Source organism: Larus michahellis, chromosome 15, assembly GCF_964199755.1.
Source record: "Larus michahellis chromosome 15, bLarMic1.1, whole genome shotgun sequence".
NCBI lineage: Eukaryota > Metazoa > Chordata > Aves > Charadriiformes > Laridae > Larus > Larus michahellis.
In genome coordinates, this window is record NC_133910.1 from 10,595,571 (window position 1) to 10,618,082 (window position 22,512).

At 43.4% G+C, this 22,512-nt stretch overlaps 1 protein-coding gene across 8 annotated transcripts in view; it reads right to left on the reverse strand.

The window, feature by feature from the left end:
* The window catches only part of DAB2IP (DAB2 interacting protein), a 202,109-nt gene that overhangs the window by 121,034 nt on the left and 58,563 nt on the right, over positions 1–22,512 (reverse strand). For all 8 annotated transcript variants that reach the window (XM_074609396.1, XM_074609392.1, XM_074609395.1 and 5 more), the window contains exon 2: positions 16,967–17,070. In XM_074609396.1, coding sequence (XP_074465497.1) covers positions 16,967–17,070 — 104 coding nt within the window. The remainder of the gene's footprint in view (positions 1–16,966; positions 17,071–22,512) is intronic.

Here is a 22,512-nt window from a genome sequence, read left to right on the forward strand (position 1 = left end):
AAAAATAGCCGCAAAAACATCGCGTGCCCAGTGATAGACGGCAAGAAAAACTCAAATCCTACCGCTCCACACACGGTGGTCAGACTTGTGCTCTGGCATCCAGAGATAGAGAATAAACACGGAGACACAGTACTTAAGTGCACGAGAGGGTATGTCTGTGAGCCAGGCCATAAAGCAGCCCCGGAATGTGAGAAACAGCTCGTGTTGGTAAGTGCTGCTTAGCAACACTGCCCTTCTATGGCAAAAGATTAATCAAATTTGCAGTGTCATTGGAAACACTCAGTTCAGTCCATTTGGAAAATCAGATGAAGATGCACTGAAGTCCCACAGGTCACCAGAGGGACAGTGTGGGTCTGTCTAGGTCATGAAAACTGGAATTACGTCAAATGAGAGGCACTGAGGGTTAATTATGAATATGACAAATCTAATACATGCGAGTATCAGCAAATCACAGATAGAAGAAGCAACAGCTTCAACACATAACATCTCATCCTTTTTCCACCTCTAGCCAATAAAGAATTGCTGCTTATGCTCTATTTTTGTAAAGATTTTACCTATCTTGTTGAAAATGTCTTGGTCACAGGGTCTTCTCCCACTGCCTTGGAGAGAGAATTACACAGAGTGGCAGCTCTCAGTGCCGCGTATCTCTCAGGACATTTTTCCTGATAGTCAGCTAAATGTTTCTTTGGAGAATTTCACTCTGTTCCTTTTCTGCTCTTTTTCTGCCAAGGAAAGACTCCTCTCCCAGCCTTGGAAATAGCCACGCTCAGCCAGCGCACACCCTCAGGCCCTGACCAAGAGAACTACCAAAGAACTTCAGGCAAGCCAAGGCCTTACGGTAAAGTAACAGAAAACTCGGGAATTCTCTGCGCGCTCCAGCCAGCGCTGATGATCGCGTGTAACATGCACATGGAACAGGCGGGACGTTAATAGGGTCTGAAGGAAAGAATGCAACTGCCAGGAAGAGTCTAGAAAACAATTGCAATTCAACAGCCATTGTTATTCAGGGATCACCCAATTCTGCAATTTGGATTCTTTTGTTCTCCTATTAAAACAAAACCACACTACTCTGGATTATTTGTTCACAGTTCCGTAATTATCATACTGTCAACATTTCATACCCGAACAAGACAGATAAATATTCCTTAGGAAGGTAGGAGAAGGGTAATTGAGCAATCAGGGATGAATGATGCAGAAACAGAGATACAGGTAGAATGCAAGTAACCTTGAAGAACAAAAACAGTTATTTACCCAAGGAGAGGAGCGACTAGAAAAAAAACTGCCTAGGTGAAGCCAAGCAAGGATGCCACCTGGGGAAGAATTTCAATGGGGTGAAACAGTTTTCTTAGTTAACTGGCACAACAGAGTCAATCATTCCAGAGGACAAACCGTTCACAAAACTTCTTTGTCTGTTCCTTAGCAAGAAGAATCCTGGCGGAAGCAGAGCCGCTCCCGGGCAGCGCCGGCGTCACAGGGGTGAACAGAAGGCAGCCCAGCTAACACCTGTTTTCCAGCCTCTGGAACCGGGCTTGCTGTGGCCATCCCAGGGCTCCATTTCTCCTTGGAATGCAGGAACAGACTCTGAGCTTTCCCCTGTTCTCTCTCCTTAGAGAACTGTGCTCAAATTAGGTTCTTCAGCCTCTTTAGTCCCCAAGAACAAAGCTGTCACTGCTGAAGAGAAGTCGAAACCAAATGCTGGCAACCACCATGGCAGGTTGTAATTGCAGCAGAGGAAAAACTATGTCCTGACAACCTCGGGACTAAGCAAAGTGCCTTCTGATAGTCCCTGAAGATCCCAGCAGCGTCTAAATGAAAAAAAAGGATTCACGCTGTACACAAAGCCTGCTTTCTAATGTAATTGTGGCAGTCATTTAGAAGGCAAACAAAACCCATCACGTTATCCATATTCTGGGACTTGTTACTGTAAAATCGAGTAACGTAAAAAGACAGACATTTCTCCAAGAAAGGTTTTAAGAAACAAAGTAATTCAGGCACAGTAAGGATCATCCAGGAAAATCTGAGGGAACATCCCAACCACTATGGCCTCTAGGAGAGAGTAATTCTTACTATTATTTCTGAAAAGTCAGTCATTTAACCTTAATGGTTAAATCAAGCTGGTCTTATTTGGAGCTTTGGAGACTGAATTTCATACAGCCAGGAAGGAGACGGGAATACTAAAAACGTTTAACAATATGCTGGGGGTTGTTAAGACTCCATTTCCCTTTATCATGTAATATTGGGGAGCCCAGAATCCTTCTGGTAGAGATGAAATGTCCCTCCTCAAAGTATCACTGCCAAAACATGCCCGCTCCCCCGGTTTAGGCTTAGAGAGTGATTTTTTTTTTTTCCCTAGAAACTCAAGTCTTAGATGTTTATTATAATTTGTTTTACTGCAGGTAATTGCCCGCATGTTAAACCGCCTGAATCTTCGCTCCAGAGAGCGATCCAGGAGGGCTGTCACGTCTGTACCATGCTCTATTCCACTCATTTCCAAGACAGTATTTTACTGGCTTCTTTCTGATGTACGCTCTTGTTCATGCCGCTCAGATCATGGACCTCTGAAAGGAAGCCTGCAGGCAGTATGCATCTGGAAAACCTTACATGTGAGCTCGTATGAGCTGTGCAAATACCTTGTTTGCATTCAAACAAAGCCCATTCTTACTCGTGGAACGGCAGACAGGCCTGCAATTATTCCGGACACGGCTTCTCAAAACGCACAGCTACTACAGACCTGGCATCCAACCGATTGCTGGGGGAAACACCCAGCTTTTCAGCAAATACCCAATGCAAGGTAGAAGGCCATAGGTAGAAAAGTAATTTCTAGACTCCTAAGAAATTCCACAACAATTTTGTATGCATTTTTTTCAAGAACCATCCTCGTTGGTTTAGACTCATGAGAGTTTAAGCGACTTCAGACAAAAACTCCAAATCCAGGAGACTCAGCACTTTGAAAACAAATCCTCCGAGTTCAGAGACTTCAATTGTTTATGATACAATTTTAAGTATTTGACTTTCAATAAATGTAATAAGTTTCACATTTACAGTCTCCCATGCGCTGAACACACAGGATATTTATTTTACAACAGAGAGCAACAGATTCCAATCAGGCAAATATTTTTGAAACCTCAGATATCGAGAGAATGAGTGCCTTCTAGATCAGAAGGGATAATCCCCACCTGAAAGAAAATTATTCACACTCCTATAAATTTAAACTTTCGCAATACTTTTTGTAGCATAATAATGACTTAAACACTTGATATCAGCTGTGAATCATTACATTCATCCTGCTTTTAAAATGTAGTTGTGATTTAAGTGAAAATAAAGAATTTATAAGACATGGTAGCAATGTCTATTTGGCTGCTTGGTGATCCCATTCAAGCATGAAAAACAACCAAACTCTGCGAAGATTGATGGTTTCCATCACTCAGACTTTTTATAGAAGGCATCCAAGTGAAAACACCTGCAGGTTCTTAAGACTCCAAGCCTGTGCACAAGGTGCCGGCATCTGACTATGGAAAGGGTCCTTCTTGCTGCGATAAGGAATTCGGCGCAAGGCATATGGCCATAGACATCCTGATCCACAGTCCTCTGGTACTTCTGCCGTGGTCTAAGAAGCCCAGGAGCTTTCAAGAGCTGCACGCTGGAACTGTTCCTGTGGGGTGGAACTTCAGCTCCAGCGGGTAAATGAACATTGGGCGCGGTACATTTATACCAGGTACATAACCTGCGTATGAATAGTTGGGATAAACCAATCTGCCCTTCGATTTCAGGAAAAAATATAAAACTGATTAACATAATTCTTTTACAATATCAGAAATGAGAATATGCCTTCTAAAAGACAGTCCATAGGAAGACCCATGCTTCAACAAGCTTACTGTTGGAGAAGGGGAGAAACGTGTCGGAGAAGGGGAGAAACGAGGGAGCGCGGGTAGAGGCGGGATAGCAGGTAGGAAAAACTGTCAAAATAGATTCTTTTGGCAGGTCAGAGAGGAAATGAGCTGAAGGTAGAGGTGTCTAAGTGATTTGCGACACTGACTATCCAACGGATAAGCTGTAAAGCCAGGATTACTTCTCAAGAATGCTTCATTCCTATTCCAGCAGGCTAACCATTCAAATGCATTGCCTCGTGCTAAAACAGGTACCGCAGCTCCCCAAGAGGAGCAATAAACACAGAGGGGAGACGAGAAAACCATCTCCATAAATCTGTTTACACTAATGTTCTCTTTTAAAGTCCACTTTTGCTATACGATACAGAGTAAACTGTTTCATGAGTGTGTTTTATATGTGCTTTCCCTAGTTTGATTTATGGCCTTGGAGCACCATGCGGATGTCATGTTGTATCTAGTCATCAGGCGTCTTCCTCCTCACTTCCATCTGAAATCTTCAGAGCAGAGCAAATACTGGAAGAAATAACCCCATTTTCCACAATATTGATGACCAGCTCTAAGTCTACAGAAAGGTATCAACATCAAGTCGCTGCATTTTCCCTGACAAATCTTGTGTGCTTTTAATAACACATTTTCTACAAAACCAGCTGCTAGGCCAATAAATTTTAAAAAGCAGTTGGTAGATGATATGTTTAGAATAAAAAATTATTATTATCGTTTGAATGTAGGGATTCATTGTGTAATTTTGCAGTAAAAGTTACTCATTCAAATATGAAACTCATGTTTCAGGCAGATGCTCTTGGCTCCAAAGACTTTCACCACATTTCTGAAGCTTAAATTGGAACATTTGTATTCAGCAATAATTACAGCTGCAATCAAACAAAAATGTTAACTTTTGTAAAGGTACGGTGAATACTTACTATAATTCAGATAATACATCAGTCTTGCATTTTTCCCTATCTACCTTTCTAGACAACTTAATTTCCAGACATTGTGAAAATACTTAAGATGAAGCTCATTTCTCCTAACCTCAAAAGTTATGAAAATTATTATTTCAATTTGATTCACCTTCTGCTTACAGCTTTGGAAAAAAAGGAGAAAAATTATAATCAAGGGATAAAAATAACACACCTATGACACTCACAGGAGTACAGCAGCCTTGCTTTCAGGATTTTTTCTGTCCTTCATGACACACAGATCAGACAACTTCTTGATTACGAAAGCTCAGGACTGTAACAGGCAATAATCCTTAGGGGTAGAAGGAATCTTTCTACTTGAAATTATACCACAAAAAAAATCAAGAACTTCAGGTGGTTTTATAAATCTGTAAAATAGTTCTGAAAATCTCAAAGTCTCCTCCTAGTCAAAATAGAAACAAAAGGCTAGAAATGGGCACGCTTCCATCCAGCGACTGGCCGTGAGGTCTCCACCTGCCCCCTCCATGCAAAATGAAAATGAAAAGGACCTAACGACTTTTCCTTTTCAGGCAAAATCCCAAGTATTCAACCATCAACTGAAATTGAAATTAAAACCAATGCAAGATTACTCCCTGCTATTTTTCTCCACCTTTGCTCCTAAGGATGATCTTTGGGTTAAGGTGGCGAAGAACGTGGTGTGAGATAGCAATAAACCACACAGCTGACAACTGTTTCCCAGGACACTCCACTGAAAGCCTGCCAAAGATAGAAGGCAAAAAGAATGGCCTTCAAGAATTGGAGGCAAAAATTAAGTTCATTGCTGTTTTATCCTTCTGAAAAATAATAAGCCAGGCATTGTAAGTGGCAGATCCTATTTTTGGGTCTTAGCAGTGATTATTTCTTGCCTAATTATTAGCAGTGGATTTACTATCTTTAAAGCAGAATTTTGTCACCCAGCAGGAAATTTCAATTCTATCAGGCAGATTTAAGTCTCGTTCACTTGTTCCTTAACTATTTTTGACTCACTTGCTAATTATGAAGGAAGGCTGCATTCAAAGTAGGTCTGGAGCCCGGAGGCAGGCATGGCCGGCACGCTGTCCCTCGGTGAGAGCCAGCTGCTGCATCAGTTGTGCAACTCTCCGAGTGCCTCGCTCCCTACAAAGGTATCCTCCTAACGTTAGCAAAACTTGGATTACTATTTGTACATCGTTAAAAAAACCCTAGATTTGACAGGCAGGTACAAAACACCAAGGCAGGTATACGGAGGCCTTTCTGACTCTGTCCCCGTGAAGGGGGAGTGCAGCGCTCAGAAGCTCGTGGATGTAGGGATGGGGCAGCATTGCCTGGACATGCTGAGATCCCATCTTGTTCCATACCACATCCCTGTTTCCCAGGTGTGACTAAAGACGTGATCATCTCTGCCCTCAGCATTAAAGCAGATAATCAACTGCTAAGCAAAATTAGTACAGAAAGAAAACCTAATCCTAGAGCCCACCCACTCCTGCAACGTCTGCGTGAAACAGGTGAGCACAGACCTGGGCTGCACTTTCCTTACACTACCTGCACGCCGTGGAACAGCGGCTGCAGAGGTCACCGCGCAGCTCCAGCAGAGACTCTCCGGGTCATGGCAAGGAGGCAGAGTCCTGGGGCGGCCCCGCGGGACGCCCAGGTGCTCTCTGAACGTGACCCGAGCCAACACGGCTCCGCACGTCACCGCCTGGAACACACACGTGGGCACATCTCCCACCAGTTGCAAAGAAGGGACGGGAACTTGATCGTTTGCTGTAATCGGGCCAGGCTGTCACATCATGGCAACTATGTGGATACGGTCTTGCCAGGGGCAGGAACGAAGGGAGGAGACAAGGGCAGGCAGAGGCAGGTTGGGCTGATCCCTGTAACCCCGTTCTGCAGAACGGCGTACGTAACCACGGGGAGCGATTTAGGAAATAAAGACATGATTAGTTCTGGAGCTAATTTCCTTGGCGCTTTGAAGAATGTTGCAGGTAAGATATGATCCACGGTAATTATGGAGGAAGATAAAGACAGGAAAGTTGCTGGCAGAGCGCCAGGCCCGGGAATATCTGAATACCTCGGGAGAGGCATTACAGCGCGTACCATTGCTCTCTCCAATTACTCCTGATGCCTGAGCCACCACTATCACCGTTCACTAGGCAAAAAAGAGGGTGGGGAGGACAAATACAGCCTACTCCTTATCAGACTGCAGTGCTGAGGAAAAGCGGCAGTATGGAGGAGAAAGGGAATCTTGTTTCCATGGTAACTAAAGTTTGAAAAAAGTATATAGAAATCAGTGTCATCTTAACATGTATGTTTACAGACAGACCCAGAGTAATAAAAAGTAATTCAGCTGCAAGTATCCTGAGACCACGTAATCATCAGGAGACCATCCGCATCAGATCTGCTGCTTCAAGTAGCTGCGCTTGGTTTGGAACAACAGTGTCACCACCTGGAGAAACACTCTCACATGAGGCAGCACCAGTTTGGGATTTGGATGGGAAGAAGAAACCTCCATAACAACTTCCAAATGCCCTAATTCGGCAGCCCTGCTCAACAGAAAGGGCCGTAAGCTCTTCCATGCCTGTTAAAGTTCAAAGTCAGAGACTTTGAACTTGAGTGAATGCCACAGACAAGGTCACTCCCAATGGGGATGGAGCATCTCTGACGTGATTTCCTCTCACACCACCCTAAATTCTTCCCAAAGTATGCAGATGACACGTGAACCATCTATCACAATGAATGTTCAAGAAATTCTACCTCAAAATATGGCGTATTTATGGCCATTAAAGAGAAGTGTTTAGTCTAAGTGAGAAAAGATTTGTCTCAGAAATTAAGTTAAAACTTGGAAGAAATTTATTGATAACCATTCAGTGTTCACTTGGTCAATGACACGCGATTCTGTTAATTCCACTGCAATCAATTTAATATCTAAGTTAATATCTAATACCCATGAACTAAAGCGATACAAATTTCTAAATGGAAGAAGTTCAGAGATGAAGGTCCTGATTAAATGGACACTCATGTTCTACTGGAGCTCTCTAAGAGATTCAAATAATACCTTACGCTATTTGACTTGTTTTCTGAAAGCACGCTATCGGTGCTATTGAAAGTGGGAGAACAGAATGTGTTTATTATCCTACCTTTTATATCTGCGCTACAATTCTTTGTCTGTGACCCAGAAACAAATTAAAGGGACACTGTCAAGTTGTATATTTTAATGGTTGTCTTTTCTCTGTGCTACCAGCAATCGGAGACTTTCTCAGTGCCTAGAGGTTTAAACAAATAAAAGCTTTTGTTTGTTTACTTTTTGCCTTTCATTCATTTCACAGAAATGAAAGGAGTCACATTCATTTGCCTCCCTACAGCCTATTAATTAGTAGAGGGCATTCGCATTTGGGCTTCCAGGGCAGAGTTTGAAATACTACTGAATTTTTTCTTGTAGTAGTTTTGAACTGAGCAAGAGGTAGCCAGTTTCTTTGAAACAGAGTTTCTGTTCAAACCATCCTTTGGAAATGGAAGACTCTAAAGAACTGATATAAATCTGAAAAATCCAGTGGGAGTTTGAGATTGTTTGTCTGTCTCTGTAGGGGGAATTCAAACAATTGCAACAGATAAAAATACAACTGACCACCTAGGCATATATTAAATTGTGAAAATGCCACAAAAAATGCCAAACATGCGTTAGAGAGTAAAGGGCAGTCATCTGGACAGTTTTAATTATTTTTACCATTTTAAATGATGCCTTGATTTGGTTTTGTTCCTTAGAAGATGACGAGCAGAATCATGGAGTCATTCTATCACTATGCAGTCCCAACTCTTTTATACAGATCATGAAAGATGAGGAAAGGCACATAATCATTCCATGCCTTAGTTTCCCCATTTATTTTAAGGCATTATGATGAATTGCAACCCCACGGTGACTGCAAGCTTGAATTCATTCGGATTGGCAGAACACTTTAACAGCCTCAGATGAAAGGTGCTACAGAAGTGCCAAGTACTATCACTGTAATTATCATTCAATATACACTGATCAAAAGAATGAAATGTGAATTAGCATTTCCTATTAGCCCTACTTACAGCCTAAATTTTAAATATGCCTCCCGTGGGCTCTCTCCATGAAAACATACAGGAGCTGTTGGTGTTTCTCGTATGGCTACAACACCACTTCTGCAGGAGTGGAGGAATGGAGGGATCTAAAGAGAAGAGTCAAAAAATCATGAGAATAACAGAGGTTTCTGCTACAAAAGCTTGTCAGGCTCTGCAGGAAGAGCTTGGAGCTGCTTTCGCCCTCTCACTCCTTCCCTGTCTCCAGTCTCTTTCCTGGCACAAGGATGTGATCTCCTCTTGCAGCTCTAAGGGTTTTCTGCCACTGGCCTCCCTTGGAGCCTGAGCACCACTTCTCTGAAAGCCAAGGGGCCTCCCGTCCCCCAGAGCAGTGGGTCCAGCTGTCCTCAAAGGATGAGAAAGTGTAAACATTTGGAACAGCTAAATGAAATCAACGGAATCGTGCTAATTTACCCCCACTGCAGAGCCAGACAACTTGCCGAAATGTTCTTCCCCTTTCTCACCTGGGAACTACACAATATTTGACTTTATTTGCCCTAGAAACATAAACTCCCCTGTTATCCACTGCCTGGGTCTAACATAGGAAGGAAAAACGTGAGTTTCTCCCCCAGTCCTGAATATGTTTCAGTGGTGGTTGGGGCACAGCAATTTAGTGATTCTTTGCCATCTCCCTCTTGGTGGAAGCTGCCATCACTGCAGATTAAATAAGGAGGTCTGACTGCGCGCCCCGTGGATCCTCACCCTTGAGGAGCTGACCAAGCTCCATTAATTCTTCTTATACAAAACATCTAACAGATGCTGACAATACCAGGTCATCTTCCATCCTCTCCTCAGTGCCACACAGCAGGGCCAGCCATGCCGCCGTCCACGCCGACCCCGTGGCACAGGGGGCTCTGCTGTCCAGCCAGGTCAGTTTGATAGCGATGAAAAGCGGGCCCAACCCGTGCGCCACCCCACACAAACTACACCAGGATTACTAACACTTTTAACGAAGAGCGGCCTCAGCGTGCGAATTAAGCTGTTCATGAGCCCTTATGCCTCTTCCTTTCTGTAAAACTGTCCTTTAGACAGGTGCCGGCTCTGAAAAAGAGACCTCCCTGGAACATATTCAGTTCAAAAAGGAAAAAAAAATTCCATACCCTGCCTTGCTGAGTCCTTTTCAGGGAAGCAGGTCATAGCACCATGTCTTTTATCCTGTCATTCCTGTCTCCTGCTTGATGCACATAATAAATCCACAGTGGTTTGAACTGCAGCTCTGTGCTGAAATCTGACAACCCCAAGTATCTTTAGCCATACTGTCCTCCACTACTCCCCCAACTGGAAGCTCCAAGTTTACTTAGAATATTTTCAATATGCAAGCTCAAACTCAAACAATTAAACATATTATATTTATGACCAGTTTAATTTTCCAATTCCTGTGCTAGGTAACACTGAGTATGGAAACAAAATCTTCCATGGCTTAACTAGAATTTATCCTTTGTCTCACAAAGTACACACAAAAATTGAAGAGCAAAAACATTTACGTTAACAGCTGACTTAGAAAAATAAGACAGAGGGCTCTAATTTTAATAACAAGCAATTGAAAACTCGACAACACGGGGTGCTGGCAGAGAAAGTAAGAAAGCCAGGCATGTCTGACCTGGGAACGATGACTTGGGAGTCCAGAAAACCACTTACTCATTTTCTCATGACAGCATCAAGTTCGACGAAGAATATTTAATTCTCTTGAAACCGAAGGAGGATTTCAGAGAAGAATTTAGGAGTAGCTTAGCTAGTGGTTAACTGGGAATTAGCAATTCAGCACAGGACATATTTCTTGGCTTTGCTGCATGATCACATTTAAGTTAGTTAACTTTTCCCTACTTCAGTTTTCCCACCTGTAAAATGAAGGTGCTAATAGCTAGGCACTTGGTGGGGAGCCTGGAAATCCTGCAACAAAAGATGCTCTAAGAGCACATGGCCTCCATGCTGCCGTTGGACCTGGCAAAAAAGAATCTGACAGCCAGGTTAGCACTCCTCAGTTTTGCAAAACGGTACCAGCGAGACTAGAAATAACTGCAAATGCTCAAGATGACCTCGATTTTCTTCCGATCCCTAAAATGCTCAGAAACCCAAAGCTTCCAAGCATGTCCTGTTCCACAAACAGGGAGGGAACTGACAGATACGTTCTCAAAGTAATTTACATATTTCTTGCTGCTGCTATCACTGGTTATCCAATTTCAGTTGCAGTTGACAGTTTAATGATAATAGCTTTCTGTTTATATATCATCTGTGATAATGTTCCTATTCTCCTTAAATTCAGTCCCCGTAAAAGGGGTGCTCTAATGTATGCAGCCACAGACCAAAAATGATAGTAATTTTCCCTTCTATTTGGAATGCTTTAGTAAACAATTACATTTCAATTAAAGAGGGGTGATCATGCCGAGGGAAGCACCATTCAGCTCTTCGCATAATACAGAAAGATAAATTCTCCAAAGTCAAACTATTATCATATAATTTACATGACTGCCTTTGAAAAAAAAAATAAATCGAAATAGAAAGTAGTGTATATTACGCACAGGCAAAAACTTGGGAAAAAAATCTTCAATATCTCGTCCACTGCAGCTTGAACTAGGATCCCATTATTTAGGATTATGCTCAGTGAAGAGGAATGGTAGAAGGGTTACTCGCTTTCATCTCTCCAGGAATTTCCATTTACTGGTATGCCATTAGTATTTAATACTTCATTTATCAATGATTAAAACCAGGATAGATGAAGGAATGCCATAAGAGTAGCTTATAACGTATCACTGTAAATTCAGCCGTGTACCCGACCCAAACGTGCAGAAAAACTGCTGGGAAACAAGGTAACATTACAAGCAGAAGAAGAACTAAAACCTAAAAAGATTTCATATTTCTTTGCGACTATAACTGCTCCATTATTTAAGGGCCTGAAAGGCAGAGCAATGACAAGTGAACCCCAAAGGACAGCTCCTGCTCCGAGACACAGCACTCGAAGAGCAGAGCAATAGGCAACAAGCAGACGATGAAGGAACACGAGAAACCAAGGAGATGATACCCGTCTTCATGACTGACAACGAGAGCGGGTTTATACCACTGCGTTTGGCCCCTGAAGCTTCTCTGAGAACTGTTTCCCTTCCGAAGCAATTTAGACAATTCCATGGACAGACAGCCTGAGCACGTAGCTTATAGCCCCAGTGTGCTTCGGTTTTGTTTTGTTGGGGGTTTTTTGTAGCCAATGTGGCTTCAACCAGAAGAAACACAGAAGTGTTTTCTGAGATCCTGGAAAGCAAATGATTGATAGTAGAATTGAGGATTAAAGGTCTGGAGAGAAGAAAATCCCAAACCTTATCTAGCATTTTGGGGTAAGAGAGTGCCGAGATGCTTCCCCAGACACAGCTCTGTAAGAAAGGCAGAGAGCCATTTTCAAACCGTTTAGAAATATTCAGACTACACACGTTATATTAATTCACTGTATTTGGAAGGAGGCTCCTTGCCCTCAGTCAGGGAGATCGGTGTTAGTCAGTGCCTAACAGCAAGAGATCATTCCAGTTTCTGGATCCAGTCACTTAGTCCAACTCTTTTGCACAAGTGCTTTGGCAATTTGGACTTCTGCTTGGCCTGGGATATTTGCAGAAAGGACTAAATAAATCAGGCTCTAATTAAAGCAGTCAATAGATGGCAGTACTCTAATGAGATGGGAGAGAAGTCATCACACAGCAAGTCTCAGCAATCCCACCCTTGCTCACGATTTCCCTTCAAGGTGGGCAGAGCAGGAGGATTTAATACCCAGCAGAATTTCCCATCTTCTGTTCCCTGTGTTTGATAATATACAACACAAATTTCCGGTTTAACCCATCTCACACGTTAAGCTATTTGGATTCAATGCAGAGAGGCAAAATCCCTTTCAGTATTCTCCTAACAGGTGAACGTCAGTTAACAGCAAGGCGTCACTCATCCCCCCTTGGGCATGGGGACGAGTCCAGCATTTGCCCTCGGTAGCGTTGGTGTCTACCGCTCCGGAGCGTTATGAGCTGCTGCCAATTACCCGTTCTCAGCAGAGACAACTCTAGGTCACCACCTAAGCAGGCAACATTTTGACTGACATCTCATGCTGTGTCAAGCCTTCTGTCTTTCTTTTTCTATCCTTAGATATTGACTTTTCTTGAAGCACTTGTTAATTAGGTCTCTTCATTCAAGGGGCAGAATCATGACAAATAGGAAGCATTCCAACAAGACTATCTAACACTAAAGATGTCACCTGCAAACATGTGTGTGAGGATAGTCAGGCTCTTCCGTGAGTGTATCAGATATAATAAATTCATTAGGACCAGAATTTCCCTGCTTATATTTAAGTTTTATACTGACATGCACCAAATATAACTGCTCCTAGGCACCGGTGCAGCAGTCAGAAAGGTTTCTTCTAGTGCCCACGAAGCACCGTGTAGCTGGCAATGTGCAGCACATTCACGGATTTCCAGTCAGACATAGACTGAAGACCGAATACTCAACTTGGTGCTCAGAGCAGATTCGGAGTCAGGGGCCTCAGACGAGCGGTCACTTGGATTAAAGACTTAGATTCGTTAGACTACATCAGATCGTAGAAAGCTCTGATAGCACAGAAGGTAAGTGAGGTGGGTTTACATAGAAAATAATCATTTTACAACATAACATAACTAGGACTAGGGAAGAATTTTTCATGCTTAAGAAGCTCTATTAAAAATTTCTTTTTATAGAAGGAATAAGAACCGCTAGTTCACATACTAACATGTAGAAATCGTAAGGCTTGATTTTCAAGGTTATATTTTATAACTCAAAAAAAACCTCACAAGCCATTGTTTTCCAAAGCTGCTACGCAAACCATAATGCCCAATTAACTGTAACTTGCGTGGCACACTTCTGCATGGCAAGGGAGCACTGCCACCCTCGTTTGCTTTGGATTTCACATGAAAGCAAGCAACTGGGAGTGCAACACTGTCAAAAAAGCTGGATCCAATGGCTCCTGAGCTTACTAGTGCCTTGGAGACTCAACGGCAGAAGGATGGAGATGTCAGGAAAGAACAATCAGCTGTAAAATATGAAAAGCTTACAACATCAAAACCTGCAGCAGCAGGCTCAAAAGTAATAATCCCATTACCACTAAACTAAAGCACTAATTACTATTCCCAGTGGCTGGAGTGGACTGACTGCTAATGTTCCTCTAGTTAATGAAGGAAGGTGAGGGAGAATATATTTCTTAAGTCAGACATCTGCTGAAATCTGGGCAGCCATAAAAACTATGTATGTAATGAAGCCATTCATATTAATGGCAGTAACATTCGGAGGGCTGAGTAGGAACAGAAATGAGATAATAGTGGATTGTAACTCAGAGAAGAAAAATGCTCTGTATTATCCATGGGATGACTGCCCGTGTTTAATCCACACTGGATAACAGAGCCAGTCAAAGCAAGCAACCGCATCCCAGATAGGCTGTTTCACTAACAAGAGCTAACCTGCCGAAAGACAGGAATAATTGCTCTAAAAACATAAAGCAGGATATATACCATTGGAAAAGGAATAAATAGCATTTTATTTTCACAGACTACAAGTACGCTAAGGAAAATACTCCCAAATCCTCTGTCTTGCGAAGAATCCAGATTTTCCCATCATTCTTTGCCTTTTTCATCAACAAGTAGTACATTGTTTAAGGTTCAAAGATACTCATTTACTGAGATAGATAGATTGTGATAAATGAAAGGCACGAAGCAAAAGCATGCCTATTCAGTTAGCTTTATGTGCTTCCGCCTGCTATGCTCAGAGTTTTGGAGCATTTGTAACTGATAATCAATTCAGACAGAGGGCACGTGGCTTGTGGAACAAGGGGGTTAGAGAAAAAAAATCAGTTTCCCTCTTGGCATTGAAACAAGATGCACCTCGCTTAGCAAAAAGGTGATACCACAAGGGGAATCAGACCGAAAGATGATCCCTCTGTGTTTTGACCTGTTGGAACAGGGAGCTCTTAGGAGAACAACTTTCGTCAACTCCAGAAAAAGAAAATCAGACATGTCCCTACAGCAAATGCTTAAAGACATCTCCTGCTCCATTGTTTTTCTGTTCCATTGCCTTCAGTATTTGCCACATAGCGTACACACTCCTTCAAAACAGAACTCATCTCCTGCCATCTACTCACTGTTTTCATCACTTCTTCCCATTCCATTTAGCAAACAAGGCAGAACCAAAAAACACGCTCTCATATTTTTGGCTTTTGTTTGCTTATAAAGGCAACAGAACAGAGCTCCACGGAGAATGTTACGTGTTCACAAACTTACAATTTATAGAACTAAAATAAACTATTAGACAAACTGCTATTAATGATTCATTCATCAGTGCAAACCTTCTCATGTGAACTGGGTGTGCTCAGATTTTTTTTAGATTGCACCATTGTCTTTCCTTTGCAATTCTGGTTCTGCCTATCCAGGTTTGTTATGAAGTAGCTGAGCCTGTAAAGTAGGTGTGGCCTGGAAAGAAAACCTATAAACATACATCGAGAAAAACAGCTCCGAGACCATTTGCCTCTTCTCTGAATAAAAATACCTGCGTGCAAACTTATTATCCACATGTATCGGACATTTAGCTCTTGAAAATACAGCCAGCGGAGTGCCTTGGCCATCGCTCATACTGAGTGTATCCATCTCCAGCTGTGTATACTTTAGGCTCGTACTTATTTTTAAAAATCTCTAAATAGATTTCTCTCTTACTATTACTGGAGGTAATAGTAATTTTTGCCATCCAAAAGACCTTGGTAACTTCAGCTGATTCCAAAGCCTCCCAAGGCTCTATTGCGTTAACTATAGGCGTGTGTAGGCTGATGACACATTAGGAAAAAAACCCAAATAGCAACTCTCAGCTGCCTGTTTATTGCCCACTTTCCAAAAAATATTTATTTTGATCCCTCCATTGTGCTTCTATTTGTCAGCTGAGTGCACTCGTAACTTAAATAATTACTTGGACTCGATACTATTCGTTAGATAACACAATTCTTGTGGTAAAAATGACTGTGATCCACTTGAGAAGTCTGTCTAATAACTGCAGGATGTTAGAGAGATGACTTGTATCAGTGGGGAGGCAGTGATAAATACCACTGTGCACATTCTAACTAAAGAAGAAACAAAGACTTTTAACTCACTCCAGAACTGATCTCCACGGCATGACAGGGACTATCCTCTAGCGCTATGAGCCAGCCCAAACACCCGATCTTGTGGGAGGGCAGAGAGGGCGAGGAGAGGGAGTCCTGTGCTCAGACTCCTCACTCGTCCTCATACTGCAGCGAAACTGTCAGCAACTACTCTATCGTCCGCAGCATCACAGGGCTACGGCTCAGCACCGACAAATCCCCCTGTCAGCCACCGGCTCTGACTTCTTTGGGTCTTTGGCTCCCTTCTGTAAAATGGACACAGTAGCGCCCTTCCCCACGGAGCAAAAAGACCCCATTTGACCTGTTATTCATGTTAGTGGTGCTGCTCTGTTCCACTCCCAAACGACTTCCTGTTCATTACATACCACTATCACGAAACAACAGCAATATCAGTAGAGCATTTCGAAGCAAAAGGACTGAAGGAGTGGAAAACAACGAATGGCTCCTCTAGGCTCCTGCTGGGAGAGGGTACCAGCCTCTTGGGAGTCACCCACTTAGCACTTTTTTCTGTTAGTTAATGACAGGTTTTTCTACAGGAGATTTTCTCCTCTGTAGGAGTACAAGGATGTACTGCACAGTTGCAGCCCAATAAATCCATCTATGAACTTAGTGCACTGGCCTAAGATTCACAAAGGAAACCGCACCAGGAAAGTCTCTTGAGGGAAACAACTTACCCAAACCTGCTCCAGGTTCAAATTCAAATCTTGCTGCTTTACCAAGAAATATTTTACAGTTGCTCATTGCTAACAGTATCTAACAACAACACATTTACTTAAAAATAAGCAATCAAGTAGTTTCACATACACCACCTCTTCTCTCAGGATGAATAAGTTCCTCTGCCTTCTGGCAAAACCCCGGAATAATCATTAAGCTGCCATAAGGATCATTGAGATGGGGCAGACACTCACCGTGACCCGGAAGGGCGTCGTGGCAGCAGGCTCCATGGTGGGGTTCTTCTCAGCGACCCCGCTGGGCATGCTGCGCCGCTGCCCACACCTCTCCGGGGGGGACTCTGTGGACGGTACAGAAAACAAAGGACAATTACAAACACACCAGCACAGGAACGGCCCAGGAACACCAGCAGGCCACACACAACGGGGCTTCTTCCTTTGAGATGTCCTGGCAAATGAGCCACCATATCGGCTCGCATTTCCCACAGCCATCTAGAACAAGCTTCTATCTGCAAGACTTTCACCTTCAACAATTAGCATTTTTTATACAACTGTAAGCTTCAGATAATGCCTGACAGGTTGGCATGATCATTATTTCCAGTCTGCAGATGGGTAAACAGAATGTATTGAGCTGAGTGAGAATTATATGCAAAGTACAGATCCGTGCACTTGTGGACTTGATGCTCCTAAGGGAAACTGCTAATGGGGTTACAGGCACAGGATGCTTAAGTTCCCTCTCTAATTCCTCTAGCAATTTGCTTTGTAACTAGGAAAACAATATTAAATCCTGCATTTGCTAAAATATAAAATGTGGATAGGAATACTTACCTCCTTCCCTGCCGGTGAGGAAGGGAGGGGGCTGACAAGGCTAAATTAACAAATATGCCTAACACTGAGAAGATGCAGAAAGATATTAGGTAAGGTCAGCAACAGCATTACGAGGTGGTGTTTTGTTGGTTCACAAACCCTCTTTGAAAGCACCACGGAGCTCATAAAAATTGATCTATTTCCAAGCTGCCATTCAGTGGTGCTCAGACCTTACAATGAGCTTCCCTTCGCAAACCATTTGCGAGTCCTTATTAGCCAAGCATTTCCGTCACACGAAAGGTGATGTCATCTCCATCCTGTTGATCAGGAAGTCTAGAAAATCCCTATAACTTTTGAAAGACAGTGTCTCGATAGGTAACACAGAGTTGTTTACTAAAAGATATGGAATCCAAGCAAAGACAACAGCAAATCATAATTTCATAATGACACTGAAAAGCATATTTTTCACGCAGTTGTTCTCCTCGTTTTAAAAATTATGAGCATAAAAATAAATTTTAAAACGGAGCTGAAATAAACATTGGGGGAACTCCTAATACACAATTTCCCAGGCCATAGGCATGCCAATGAATATTACATCACTGCTAGGATTCTTGGTTGGGAGAGGTAGCCTGAAGAAGAATGCTGCTGCAAAAGGAAATTAGATGGTAGACTGCTAGAGCAAGGCTTCTACAAATTAATATGCAAAGAAATCTAAAGATGGAACAACCTATACTTCCAAATGTCTCAGACAATGATGTTCTCGTAACTAGTGTAACTTAGAGGTGCTTTGTTTGCCAACTCTCAGCCTCTGCAAGCAGCAATTTGCTGCCATCAGGTCTCGGCAAGGAGGGCTGTCCCCTTGGCAAGGTCCTCCCCTTCCCAATAAGAAATAACTTCTTACTTCCCAGTAAGAAATAACTAATACCTGCAATTCCACTCAACAGTTCCTGAAATGTATCTTAAAGTATTCTGAAAGGACAGGTTGTGAGATTCCGCCCAAGGACTGGGTGAAGTGGCTGTTCAGCAACATCTTCTTTGGTTGCAAATCCCACCCACAATTCCTCCCCAGCGGCCATGGAACCCATATGAGAGCCAGACAGCCAGAGTCAGCCAGGTCATTGCTTTCACAACTTCCAGACAACCCGTCTAATGTCTTGGGCACTTTCTTTGCAGAATGCCACACTTTGAATCTCCAGGAAGCAATCAAAACCTTTGGTGCCATCTCCTTCCACATTAAGGCTCCCACCCCGTTCCTTTGAACAGCGGCTGGCTTTTTTTTTTTTGAACTGTCATAAAGAAACTACTTGATTACAGCGTTTTGAAAGTGAGTTCAAGATGACAAGACAACTGAAGAAGCTGCTTTGCATTTTCTCAATGACCAGAAAAAATAAATGTTGTTTAAAGCATTTCTCATATACACGGCTGGAAAACAGGAACGACGGGATCGTGTGACAAGCAGCTGGGAGCAATGACTTTCCCGGAGGCTGCAGCACAGGCACGGGGCTGTGCTCCCCGGCACAACACACCTCTCGCCTTCAGCACAGAGGGAAAGTACTTGCTGTTCCACACTTGCGGTGTTACAGCACTATCGACTTGCACCACAGTGGTTTGTCAGACCAAAGTGCGCGATTGTCTCACTTTTGGTAATCTGTCCATCTGCTTCCCCTTTCAACCACACAGGCCAGACCTCTTCAGAGAAAGGCAGAGTGCGTTATGACCCAGGGCTGATTAGTATCTGGGTCTGATTGCACTGAAGTCACAAACTGCACTCTTAAATTCTTACTTCATCATCAAAATATACTCACAGCTGAGCCAGCAAACACATCGGTTTGACCCAGACCAAAATACAGAGATGGGTTAAGACCTAAAGCCTCCTATTATTTTTAAGCTAATGGTTCATAAAGTGTTTGGAGTCAAATCTCCATTTCAGCTTAAGTTAAGCACTGTGAGTATCACTGGAGAAGGGAGACTTTGCAGGAGAAACACGTTACAAAACTCTTTATAAGAAACCAGAAATAAGCAGGAGGAGGGTTGGGTGTGGGTGTTTGGGGCGAGGCGGGGGGAGCTGTTTGTTTTAAAGGGAAGTAAAAATAGCTTACAGGTAAATTAGTAACTCCTAACTACCAGAAATGTAGAACAGTTTTACATAGCGAACAGTATGAACACCTAAAGGTATGCACTGCCTTTTTTACTTCTCCAGGGTGAGGGGAAAAGTCCCAGGCCAGGTTACTGGCCTTAGCCATGTCTGCTCAGCATGCCCACAGCAGCCCCGTGGCAGCCAGCCACCACGCGAAAGGTCACTGTAAGGCAATAATAAAAACTCCCTCCGTAGCCACTAGAGGCTGAAAAAGAAATGTCTTAATTGACAGCAGAAAACATTTAAGTTAGGCATTGGAAAAAAGTCTTCTCTTGACAGGAAGAGTTACAGGTTGGAACTGACAGATGTTCAAGCCCATCTTAAACCTTTCTGCCGCAGAGCTCTCCCCATCAGGTGAGATTCGGGTACAAGGAGCTTCCTTCCCCCCCTCCCCTGGGGCAGGCGGATACCAGAGGACCTCCTGAAATCCCTTCCAGCCTTATTTTCTGTGATTTCTGACAAATTTGCCCACTTGCACATAAGACAAGCAAGCTACAAGAGATCACATTCGGTATCTACTTCAGCCGTTTCTTCACAACCTCTTGGCATGCCTTCCTCCTCCCCTGGACCTCCACTCCCCTCCTGGCTGGACAGACTGCCCTGGCACTTCTGTTACACCCCTCAATAGCAGAGTCGCGCACTGACCTCTGTTACAGCCTCCCAGGCTGACCCTGGGACATTTTAATGCTTTTCATCAGATTCACAATTGATAAAACCCTTGACAATCCTGTGGGAGCACTCCAAGGTTTCATTAATGAATGTCTGCCATCCATTTTGTATCCCAAGATAAAGGATTCCAGAGCGAGGAACAGCATTACCGCAGGCAGCTAACCACGGAATGACATTTCCAGAAGCACTTAGTATTATCAGATAACATCCTCACTAGACAGTGAATTTCTCTGTTAGCTAAATACTGTCTCTCAGCTCATAGAAATTCCAGGATTATACCTTCATTTGTCCATTTATTTGCTCTAGATCAGATTTGATCTGAGGACTTAAACGCACAGTATCTCAGGACACTATTTGCTCTCCCGAAGTCCTGAACTTGTTATGAACTTAAAACCTCCAAATCTTTCTTTTATGACACAGAGGCCTGAAAATCACTGAAGCAACAGTCTATTAAATGAGGATTATAGTGCAGGCATACTGGATCTGAAAAGGGATTCCTTGGGTACAGCGAGGAAAGCCACACGGCCCAGCAGCAGAGATGCCAGCGCGCAGAAACGCGTGCCCACAGCAGGGGATGGTTTCTGACTCCCCGCCATTCCCAGCAGCCCCCAGTGCAATACCCTGATAAAGGCTGGGATAGGTACAGGTGAGCAGTAAGACGTTGTCAAATTACTGTTGGACAGCTGAATCAGGCAGGCCCACCTAAGTATATTCCCTCTCCCTTGAGAAGCTCTTAAAAATCCCCGAATTAGACTGGAAAAGGTTCATAAGTCACTCTGAGGAGGACTGTGGGCATTACGATAGAAATTCCTCATCTATTTTTCTCCTCACCGTTGGTGGCATTTTTCCTGCACTTTTCAAAGCTTGCCCAATGGCAACTAGTCATTTCTACACACACGCTGTTTTACTTCCACCCTGCCTGTTGTAGAACCGTGCTCCTGTGGGCCCTCCCAATTCTTTTTCATGAACACGTACTAAATCTCTTCAGTGTCTGCCACAGAGCGACGCGGGGCCGGGGCTCATCCACCTTATGCAATCTCAGAAGCAAGAAGAAACAAACAAACGGGCTTCCTGCTTTTCTAAATATTTATAGAAAGCTGCAATGTTTTGGGTTTTCCCCAGTGCAGGATAAGATCTTCAAAGAGAAACTTCCTTGAATTATCAAAGCCCTGAAGCCTCTCCCAGGTTATCACACATAGCTGGGTCCAAAACGCTGCTTGGTGTGTATGGCACCAGGTGGGTTTTTCAAGCTGCCAGGGTTGAAAGCATCCCACTGAGTTCAGCGCCAGCAGGACGCTATCACAGCGTGGTAAACACTGCGCATTCATCGAGGACCTAGGGCTTATGAATATTTCCAAAACTGTTTCTGTAAAACAATAAACACATTTGATTTGTTAACTAATTCAAGGCATTAGAGTTGACAGAATAATTAATCCTGACTACACTTTTCCATGCCTGTTCCTCGTGCGGCGGAACACTTAAGAGAGCAGCGTCGCGATCCCCTACAAGGCTTCCAGGACACCGGCAGCAGAACGGCTGCGAGGAGCTCCCGCACCCCAGCTCTTCTTTAACCCACTCAGCATCACTGCCGCCTCCGTCACACCTTCCCAGACACCGCTCCAGAGCAGGTCATTATGTGCGACAAACACACAAACAAATACTAGTTCTGTTTGTTTTTCTCTTAGCGAGTGAGATGTTTTTACATTTGCATTACCTGCTCTTGTGAATCACAGCTAGTCCAAGAGATCATCAGGATTATGCTCTCATTAGTGGGAATGAAATACATTAACTCCTGTTTGTTCATCTCTCTTCACGCTCTCCCCCTCTCCTGCTCTCCTCTCACACGCAATTCCAGGGATCAGCCAGGGGAAGAGACAGTACGAACAAAGGCAGAGAGAACGGCTGGAAGGAATAACTAACGAGCAGGCACTTCCCAGCAAGTTGATTTTCTGATATGAAACTGTTCCAACTCCAAACAAGAAAGGGAGGTACAAATCTGAGCGAGCGTCAGAGAAGTTAGCAATGAGAAAACGTCTCCCTCAACTCACCAAAAGGTAGCCGGGCTTGTCAGCAACGCACATGCCATGGCACTCCGAACAAGCCAGGAATAAGAGGAGAAGTAGAGATGATGACTTCATCAGAGGCAGCAAGAAAGAGAAGTATGACTGGA